Genomic DNA, 11,249 nt, shown 5'->3' on the forward strand with positions numbered 1-11,249 from the left:
CTTAAGTACGTATGTTAACAAGTATGCTAAGTAAGTACTTAAGGGAGTTTAATTACGTCTCAAGTCACGTAATTAAACTCAAGTATGTTAAGTACGTACTTAAGGGTAATTAAATTCTACGAACGAACGAACGAACAAACGAACATGTTCGTAGATTCTACGAACGAACGAACGAACAAACGAACATGTTCGTAGATTCTACGAACGAACGAACGAACGAACGAACATGTTCGTAAATTCTACGAACGAACGAACGAACAAACGAACATGTTCGCATACGAACGAACGAACGAGCGCTCGTTGACCGCTCTGTATTGCGGTCAGTTGCGGAATTTCGCATTCATGTAATAACAAATGTTGTTATACAAATATTCGCTTTGTTATGCAAATTTTTTTATTCTTCACTTCAATACGTGTGCATGTCCAACGTTGTTTTTATTCTGACACGATCAATTAAAAACATGTTATTGCTTCGGTTTCATCAACACATGACTCATTAATTTAAGGCAATGTATTCATGCATTTATATTATTTGTGCAGTTCTGGATATAAACCTACCCACAAAATACGAATACAGAAGTAATTCGCTACATATATGAACCATTGCGACAAACAAATTCCCTCAGCATTTTTTTAGTTTCAAAGTGCAACATGAATTTTTTTTATATAGAGTTTACAACAACAACTCCATATGAAAAAAAACTTTTTGTTGCACTTTAAAGCTAAAATATTCTGAGGGAATTTGTTTGTCGTAATGGTTCATATGTAATTAGCTGAGCACAATATCTTATTAATTCTATATAGAAAACGATTCTCACAACTGTATGCGTTCGTATTTTTATTACATCGGTAAGTAAAGATGCAAGTAAAGACGCAAACGAAAACGAATAGATGTTAACCAGGTGTTTAATGGATACAGTTTACAGTGTTTCCCACAGAGAAAAAATTGGCTAACAAAAAGCAATATTGGGTGTAAAAAAGGCAAAATCTATTGGTATCCATTGAATACCCACAAGGAAATTTGCATAAACTCAATAGTCACAATAACTTAACAGCCTACTGTGTGTATGTGTATGCATATATGCGTTATTCCCGTTCGTGTGCTCACTGCGTCTGTGACACTTCACGGTTAAGTTATTGCGACTACTAAGTTTACAGTGAATTTTATTGTGGGTAGCATTCAAAGATATTTATTCCAAATCATTTTTGTCTTTTATTGCGATAAAACGTAGTTCATACTGAGATTCGTAATGAGTAATAACTCTTTGGTTCTAGAAGGTTCACTTCACAAGGCTCGAGCTTTTTATTTTCAATTTGTATTGTTACAATCTTGGAGATAAGAGAATATACTAGTTAAAAAACTTTAAATTTGAAGTTGAAACCATAAGAATTCCATTTATCTCGATTGAATCGTTGTATTTGTTGACTGTTGAAGTGTGGATTTATTCTTGCGCGGGAGCACTTCCATTGGCACATTCTCCGTAGTACAAAATTGTTCGGCAGGGATCGTGAGCTTCAGCCGCAGAGCAATTAAAATGACATTCATTGCCGTAGGTTTGACCATTTGAACCACACACGGGACTGTATTCTAGTGTACATGGGCAGCCATTTTCACAAGACCCCGGATGAATCGCTTCAATGCAATTATTGTAGCGGTTGGCACAACTCAATAAACATGGATTATTATACGTAACACCATCTTTTCCACAGGTGGGATTATATTCCTTGGTACACGCACACGGATAATCGTCTTGCGAGCAAACCATCATCGTGACTATCAAACCGATTCCAAACGTTATAATCAAATTGATTGAACTCATCTTTACTTTTCTCGCTGATCGAAAAACTTGAACCAAAATTTCTGTATAAACCGGATTTAATGACTGCTTTGACTGTTCCAAAGAATACCTGCATCCTCAGTTCACAAGCCAATTTATAGCAAAATCGAATGCTGCAAATTGAATCTATAAATAAATATTCGTAAATATTTTGGTGCATAGCAAAACAATTGTGTTTGCTGGTCGACAATAGAACGCTTCAATGTCGAAATTATTTGTCTTTTTTATTTATCTTTTTGCGCCAGACGATAAATATTATTGTTTCCGTATTGACAAAAAATGAAATGAAATTCGTTGCAATGAAGTAAATTTAATTCATCTGTGTGTCTTATGACACAATATGGCCAAATACCAATACAACCATAGGCCTATGGTTCCATTTCTATTGAATAGCAACAATATGACCGCTTCAACAAAGTTGAAACAAATTCATATACATTTCTTTAGATTCTGTTATGAGTACACCTTCGAAAGCTGGTTAAGCGCGTAGAACGTGCCTTGCTTCGACTGGAAAATCACCGAATTTCGAGAGTCGATTTAACCCTTTACCACATATCGGTTCCCAAAGTAACCAGATACGCCAGACGCTATACCTATGAAACCACTGAATATTTTTGCATTCTTGTATGGAAACAAATGAAGGGAATTGAACTAGCTTTCATTTGGTACTTTACAGGCTACAAATGGTGAGCTGAATGGAAAGTTTTTTCTGTTCATGTACTGCTGTAAAAAAATGCGAAATTATATCAGAATTCCACATTTTTCGCGTCATGGGCCACGTGAAGCGCGTGTTCAATTCGCCTGAGATGCTTTAGTCAAATAAAGGTTATTTCCATGCAAAATTCAAATACACATTTATTGTCGAAAATACGAGGAAAAGTCGATAAAAAAATATTTTTGGTATCCATTCGTACAAAAACATGAAAAGTGATTAAGTGGCTAATTGTGGTGATATTCAGATAATACGAAAAGAATCAGAAAACACTTTCCAATCGAACCGTGAAGAAGTATTTTGGACTTGATCGAGAATTTGATCGATAAAGAGAAGTTTTCTTTTATATAAAAAAAATGATTGAAGATAATCAATGGAGGTAATGCTTGAGCCCTTCTACACATTTGTACTACTTTTTTGATACTTTACGACGACTCATCACCGACGAGTAAGTAACGACGGGTGAAAATATAAAAAAACACGATATTTTTATACAAAGCACAAGCCTACCAAGGATTGATGAAAAACAATGCGAGACATCTCTTGAACTGTTGTAATTAATCAAGTGCTTTAAATGGCTTTTCGTTCGAAAGCTTTTGAGTACAAATCGAAAGCACAGGAAAAATTTGGCATATATTCTAATTTTGTTCGTTTCGAACAGCACTTTTTTCTTATTCATCTGTTTGGATTAGCATTTAAATTTTTTCCAAATTAGATGAATACGAGTGACAAAACTAAGTCGCGCATGCAGTTGGTGCATTGCAGTAATCCAAATTTAAATCTATATAAAATAAATTCTGTCGACATCTTCCAGAAAGGTTGAAATTCCAGCGGACTATAACATCTCCTTTTCGGTTTCAATTTCTTCGGTTTCAATTTCGATTACTCCATAATTGTCTTGCTTTCATTTGTCAATGGATTTGCAACATCAATTTAGCATTTATAAACAGAGAACTTTATGCAACTCAACAAAGTGCCCAATTAAGCAAAGGTAGGATACAACATTTGAAAAAATAGTATCCAAAAATGACTTTGATATAGATCCTTGCAAAATTAATTTATTATCCGAATTTGACTTGCAGCACTGATAACCATAATGGAGCCACATATTAATTGACGTCAATTCACTGTCGAAATTTATGTTCGTGTGGAAGAGATAGAGTTACTTACCGTGATATATGTGAGTTGAATTGTGCGAGAAGGGAGAATCATTTTATAATCATTAATCAAAGTAAAAAATGGAATGTGTGATCATCCATGCATATGTGTCCATTGAATATTGATCTCGCGATTAGGATATGTGAATGAGCAAACGTGTGTTAAAATGACTCCAACGTCGACACAGAAAATGGAACTGAATGTGCGCTCCGTAATCACTGATTTAAAAAATGTAGACGAAAAAGTCTTTTCCTTGAATAGGCTCAAAAAACATTCATTTATTTTTATAAATTCAAAGCAAATTCACAGATTTAGAGACAAGAGAGTAGATAATATATTATCTGGACTAATTTATCCGTCAGACATTTTATGAGTGATAAGATATAGGGTGGACATGGACACGGTTTTGAACATGGACATTCATCATCGCAATCTTTCTCTACGTCCGAGATTTCTTGTGCACAACGCAGTAGACATTCATTGGCATAAGTGATACCATTTGAACCACAAACTGCGTTCCGATCTTTCGTACAACCGCACGCTCTTAAACATATTTTGCATTCACCTTTGCAAACTTGTGCCACTCCCTCGTTGCAACTCAATTCGCAGGCATTTCCATATGTTTTTCCATCTGACCCGCAAATTGGTAGGTATACGTCTGGACAGAAGCATTCAGGATTAGTTTTACATGGACCTTTATAAACTATGCGCACATTCGACTCTCCAAATTCTGAGCAAGTTGCAAGGCATGCATTGGCATATGTGTTATATGTGATATCATCATCTGTAGCGCACACAGGTGCGTAATCTGAAGGACAAACACAACGGCCAGCGGGTGGCAAAGGTGTTGCTGGATTTTGAGTGATTGGGGGAAGCTGCGGTGGTTGCGAAAGATTTGGTGTCGGTGTAAGGTTTGGTGTTTGTGGCAGGTTTGGTGTTTGTGGCAGGTTTGGTGTCTGTGGAAGGTTAGGTGTCTGTAGCAGGCCTGGTATCTGTGGGGATCTCGGGAGCTGTGGCGTTCGTGGAAGGTTTAGTGTCGGTGGAAGGTTTGGTGTCTGTGGAAGACTTGGTGTCTGTGGCAAGCTTGGTGTCTGTGGGGATGTCGGGAGCTGAGGAGTTGTCGTCAACGGTGGTATTTGCGGCAATCGCGATGTTGTTTGTTGAAGTACTTGAGCCTGTGTAACTGTTGGTTGCTGCAATTGTGGCACTTTTACTGCGGGCAGAACTTGACTCGTTAACGTGTTCGTCATGGCTACGATAATCACAAAAATTATGAACAAACTTTTCAAACTCATTTTAAGTCTTTTTTCAATGTTTTAAATTGATTTCAACGTTCTTAAGTTAATTTCACAACTTCGTCTTTTCAACTGATGGCTTTTGTTTCGTGCCGCATGTATTTAGAGCATATTCACGATATATTATTATTGAAAACGAAAATAGCCCTTGCAAACATCTGATAAAGTCAATGAATTCTTCATTTTTTTCAACAAACAAACAAGTATATTTACTAAATATTATTAAGACCTTAAATTATCAAAGCATAAAATAAGTCGAAAAAGTAAAACGTGCGCATACAGTGCACTCTCATCATTAATTGCTTATCAGTCTTCGCTAAACAATTTCTGTTAATTATTTGCTCTTTGCATCGATGAACAATTCAGTTTCGAACATATTTTTAGAACGTGTATTTTACCAGGGTAGAAGAATCATCATAATGAACATGTCTATCGAAAGGAAAAAAAACATTGAATTTTTGAAACAAAATATTACTTCATGATAAGTGATCCATGATAGTACATTGAAAAGACTGCTGTATTTCAGAACAACACTGTAGGTGAATATTCTAGTTGAACAATTTAATCATGGCAATAAATTCAAGAGAAAAAATGCCGATTAACATCATTGCGACTTGAATTTGTTTTCATTCAAATAAATCAACAAAGTCACAAAAATACGTAACAGTCTGTATTCAAAAATAACTCGTGCAGCTGGTCGCAAAAAAAAGTAGCAATAATGTCAATACCCTAGTATATTCGAATTTTTTTTGAAATTGTAACGAAAAAAAGACATCTCGCACTAGAATTAACATTGTTTGAGACGAAGAGTTATTATTTTGAGTGAAATGATACGCTTTTGTTTTGCAAAATGGTGTCTCGTCGGCGATTTCAGTTTGCTCAATCGAATTTAATTAATTTTTATTGATTAGTGAACCGATGGTTTGACTATTGTTGAATTAAATTGAAACTTATAGTCAAATTAATGTGCATTAATTAACATTGTGCAACCTTAAAGAAGTGCTCAAAATCCACAAGGTAAAAATGTACACATCGAATTAAAATTCACACAAAAAGATTGGGATTTGACCCATCGCCACTAAATTTTACAAGGGCAAATCACTCAAAAGTAATACAACGCTGCTGAAAAAGTAATACAACGTGAAAAAAGTACTACAACTTTTTAGTGAATTGCCTCTTGAAATTTTAAGTCAATTCCCGACTTTCATCTTCTACGAACTACACTCCAATCGGTGGCGTGCAAATGTTTTGTGCCATACGAGGCAAATTATCAAAATACCGCCCCGATTTTTTTTCGAGGAAATAACAAATCCAAATTTTACAGTTTTGATTTAAACATTAGCTTTTGCTGATTGACTGGTAGTCCATCTAAGCGTTTGACAGCTCACTTCTAGCGCTGACAAGTGTTTGACATGAGAGTTATCGCTTCGGATGTAGAATCTTTTATGTTCTTTATTGGATTCTCTTACGTCATACCAGAGAGTAAAATAAGAAAAAATTAGAACTGCCTGAAAAATTGAAAAAAAATCAAGAAAAGAAGAAGAATTGAAGAGGAAAAATCGGGCGAGGGGAGCAAGCCGAATATTTTCCTCCATTATACACAGTAATAATTGAATTTTGACTATAATCCGATCCATTGTTGATCTTCCAAACAAAGAATATGTAAGTTTAAATTTTGGAAAAATCCAAATACGGTTCTCAACATCGACAACGACAGTTCATCGTCGTTACGTCTTCCGGTATTGATATTCTCAAATCTCAAAATTTCGAGTCTGAATTTCAAAATATAATGAAAACTTTGACGTTCAACACGATTGTCTTATGTCATACAGTCATTTGAATGTACAATTTACATTGAGAAATAAGTGCGTAATTTGATCGTATAGAAATTAAAATGATTATTATTTGGATTTTTGAACTGCCGCCCCATGAAAACCGCCGCCCGAGGCAAATACCTCACATGCCTCATGCTTTGCACGCCACTGACTCCAATCTGCTTTTATGGGAGAATTGTGAAGATTCGCGTTTGATTTTTACGCGTACGATATCTGACTACTTGTCGTTCGTTTTTCATAAAGAAAATGCGAAGCGTGAAGTAGTAAATCAATTCGACAACACTCAGAAGAGACGCTCCCATTAATAGCCCGAATATGCCTCCAGAGCTGGCGAGAAAGTCTTCTAGACTACGAAATTCTGACCGCCTTGCTGCAGTGAAATGTTTGTGTTTGAATGATACAGTAACACGGCTAAATGTTGAACTACAAGAAAATGCATTTAAAAATCGTCCATTAGATTATCGCTTACAGCTTCTCTCTTCTTCGTAATCTTAGTATAATACATAATCTTAGTATCGTATGTAAAAAATTGTGCTCAATGCTCAATGCTCATACTTCTCAAAGTCAAAGCTTTGTTGGAACTTTGATCTCGGCCACGAACTCAGCAGATCATATTCTGCTTGGGATGCATCAACATCATAGGAAATGGTTATGCAAGATGGTAGACAATTACATGCATCGAAATATCCACTTTGAAACATCTTATTATCCGCTTGATTCAAGCAACGCATCTTTGCAGGCCCGCAAATTTTTGTATCTTCTTTCACAGATCCTGCAACAATATTTTATATGATATGTTCATTGTTCAATCAAAGCAATCAACCGAATCTCTTAATCAATGACATACTTGGCATTGAAAACCTGATGCAACCGCATTCGATTTTTGTAAAATTAGACAAGCATTCTGCTTCGCAGTTCTGTTGCGTGTATTGTTTGAAAAATCGTAATTTACGCTCGGAATTGAAATAGCATTGCCTTGTCTACAATTTAAATTATAAAATTATTTGTATGTATTGAGAATAATCAAAGTGCCATTTAAATGGCACTGTGATCCAACGATAAAGTCAAAGTTCACATTCATACAACAGTACTGTAGCTTTTCAGGATTGGTGATGCCGTCATTAAATGTGGATCAATTGCAAACAAAGCCGTTTGTCCAGGTGAAACGTAGAAAACGTTCTTAAACACTTGAGGTCTTTCATTTGGCGCATGGAGTGTAATTTTAAAACCTTGACTCGCCCCACCGCACAGAAAATCAACGTCCTGATTTATGCTTCGCATTAATATGGAAAAACTGGCTTGTTTGCCAGTGCCTGGAGGAAAAAAAATGAGCAAATTACTACTTGGTTGTGGACCAAGTATGAATTTAAAAAGGACAGAAAAGCTGCCATTATTGAATAAGCAATATTGAGATAAATTACTCATACCAAAAACACGGTAAGGATATGGTTCCACATCTTTACGAACATCATAGCCATTTTCATAGTCCCAACTCGATGGAGTTTCATTATTACGAGTCAAGTTCAAAACGGCTGAAGCGGTTCTGAAAGAAATCATCCCAATGTAAACCCATACACAGTTTCTTATAATACTGCTTCTTCTTCTTCACACTGTCGTACACAATGGGCGCGGCCATATTGAAAATGTATACAGTGTATTGAGTGCCATTTGTGAACATTATAACCAATATGGCGACTTACATGTATAGATGTGTTAGTTAAGAAGAAGAAGCAGTCGCACTGCACCGTTCGCATACGGACGAAAGAAATTGATAATCATTAACTGCACTGTTAACTCTCAATCTTAGTGAAAATTCGTTTCATTTTTAGATTTGATGTTCTTTTCTACCATAAAAGACCATGAGTTAACATTTTCTTGGTTTTTGGAAAATGAGGTACAAATTCATTTAGCGTAAAAATGTGATAAAATTTGAATGGAATTTAGCTTTTGTTACTGCACAGTGCACACTGTGATATTCCACAGAATGTCTTATTTTTCAAGACCAAGGAAATGTGAACCGCTTTTTTAGACATTATCCATCCAACTCACTCATTTGTGACCATCTCATTAAAACTAATTGCGTTCAATGTATAGCACAGTCCTTCTCCGGTTACCACTGGAAATAGAAGATTTTCACAAGTTGTCCATTCATTATCAAACAGCTTACAGAAGACCATTGTCTCTTCGAATTTAGGCATTAGGTTCTGGAAAATGGTAAAAATCGAATCATCCGAGTATTTGTCGGGAAAAAAATCAAACACATCATTAGCAATAAAATCGTCACATATCAGGCTGAGCGCTTTCATCAGTCCCAATCTAAAATCAATTAATAAACGATTAGTAGAAGCATTGAAAATGTCAAATGAATCTCAAATCACATAAATGGTTTACATACTCCTCTTCAGTAACGGTTTGTGAATGTTCTCCATCAAGTTTGAACATGGAGCGGTATACATGAGTGTAGTTGAATTTTTTTGAGATGGCTTTTGTCATTGGACAGATCGTTATGGCTGCAAATGGAATGTTTCCGACTGGAAATGGTTGATGGTCGAAACTTATAATGATCAGGTTTTCTCTCCATTTGTGCCACAGATGGTGAATAAGGCCAACACATAAATAGACGGACAGTCCGAGTGCAACAATCCACCAAATTCTGAGATTAAGAGACAACAAATGTAGAATAAGACTCCCTTGTGCAAGATTTGTTTGTCTATGGTGACTAGGTTCTAGTTAACAGTTAAGTATCGGGAATGTGAATGAATTTTTGGCATTCTTTTAGAAGTACAATATCACATCGAGAAATATCGTTGCTACCCTTGTGTTGAAGTACTGTCAAATTACATTCTTTTTCAGTATGTCTCATTGCTCTGACGTCTAAGATGATTAATTTTCTTCACCCTATAATTGTAGATCGATGAGTCCGTCGATCGAATTTTGCGGAAACAAATTTTGTCGCACAGAAAATGTTAAGCAGAGGTTATTGATTATTAGGCACGACTATGTGGTCATGGCCAATGGACAGACACCACATATGATCGTGGGGTACGACATTATTCGTGCGACATGGTAAGGAAATAAACAACACACACGACTAGTGGTCGTGGTGCATAGTCATGATGAGCGTGTATAGAACATTAAGTAGTACTAAGTGAATGATGTATAAATAGGGTAAGCTTTGAATGAACAGAAAGTCTTTCGGCAAACCTCATCTTAACAGGTTATGGGCAGAGCACGCTTCCGCTGCGGCTAGTGGTGCTGTTGGTTGTTGTCGCTCTTCGGTTGAATTCGGTCCCGATGCGGATGAAGTTCGTTTGCTACTAAAAAAAATTCTTCATTTTAGTTCGTAAATTTAAATTTTATAGGACTGGTTGACTGTTTTTGAATATTCAAGTGTAGTTCTTGAAATTCTCCTGGGTCCTTAACCTGTTGTTGAAGAGGAGGTTATTCAAAAGACTCACTGTTTATTCAAAGCTTACTCTATTTACACATCTTTGACTTAATACTACTCAATCTTCTATGCACGCATATCATGACTGTGCACACCACGTGTGAAAGATATGGGAGCAGCATCTTCAATCTGAGGTATTTTTTTACACATATTATCTATATATCCTTTTCCGATGAACTACAATCTGCATTTGGGATGTGAAGTATCGTGAATTAGAATTATCGAGAGATTGTCAACTGTACCAAGTTTAAATGCAAATGTATCGTCATTATCAACATTTTTGTTAAGCAAATATGCATTTTTGAAACCACAAATAAATAACATTATGGGTTAGAAACACTCAAGAACTTTTTGTTTTATTCTACTTTGGCGGTTTTTTTCTATCCTTCTACATTCTCCTATATTTTTGATTATAAAATCCTGTATAATTACCGTTCGATCAAGTGAATTTTCTCAACAAAATATCGGATACCATGGATCGAACTATTTTTACAAAATTCATTTACTGAACGAACAATCTAGAAAATAGAAACGAGATTAAATGCGATTGCGAGTATTGACATAGGTATGATTTGGAGTTCTCACTTTCTTTTTTGCCGATCGATTTAGTGGAGTCAATTTTCCCTTGATCGGTTGAACATCAATGAAAGATTGCTTCATATTGCTCTGAGAGTCGTCATACTTTTGAAGCATTGAAATAAATCGCTCAACTGGTTTTGAATATTTCGCTTTATCCCTAATATTCGAAGATTTCTACCTTTCTCAGTAAACGAGACGCGTTGAAATAAAGAAAAACTACTGAAGAAATATCATACAAATCAAAGATTGAATACTACATAACGTAATCGCATTGAGAAGTTTGTTGAGCTTCATAATGAATTGAAATTAATTACTATGATTCAGTGTAACATATTCACAAAGAGATTCATTAGTACTCCAAACAACTTCAGAGTGTAAAAAATG

General features: G+C 35.6%; 2 protein-coding genes across 2 annotated transcripts; both read right to left on the reverse strand.

The window, feature by feature from the left end:
* Nucleotides 1-3,978: 3,978 nt before the first annotated feature.
* Nucleotides 3,979-5,201, reverse strand: LOC129570786 (uncharacterized). Its single transcript, XM_055450508.1, has one exon. The coding sequence runs from the start codon at nucleotides 5,001-5,003 to the stop codon at nucleotides 4,020-4,022; it is 984 nt and encodes a 327-aa protein (XP_055306483.1). The 5' UTR covers nucleotides 5,004-5,201; the 3' UTR covers nucleotides 3,979-4,019.
* A 1,801-nt stretch (nucleotides 5,202-7,002) lies between these two features.
* LOC129570779 (pickpocket protein 28-like) lies at nucleotides 7,003-10,946 on the reverse strand. Its single transcript, XM_055450498.1, has 9 exons — nucleotides 10,872-10,946; nucleotides 10,719-10,804; nucleotides 9,217-9,491; nucleotides 8,888-8,954; nucleotides 8,260-8,381; nucleotides 7,922-8,151; nucleotides 7,686-7,818; nucleotides 7,394-7,610; nucleotides 7,003-7,261 (listed from the first exon to the last, which is right to left on the reverse strand). Exons 1-9 carry the CDS (start codon nucleotides 10,944-10,946, stop codon nucleotides 7,003-7,005), a joined length of 1,464 nt encoding a protein of 487 aa, XP_055306473.1.
* Between the last annotated feature and the right edge of the window lie 303 nt (nucleotides 10,947-11,249).

This window comes from Sitodiplosis mosellana, unplaced genomic scaffold (assembly GCF_009176505.1).
Source record: "Sitodiplosis mosellana isolate CC-2019 unplaced genomic scaffold, AAFC_SMos_1.0 Smas_scaffold_80, whole genome shotgun sequence".
Classification (NCBI taxonomy): domain Eukaryota; kingdom Metazoa; phylum Arthropoda; class Insecta; order Diptera; family Cecidomyiidae; genus Sitodiplosis; species Sitodiplosis mosellana.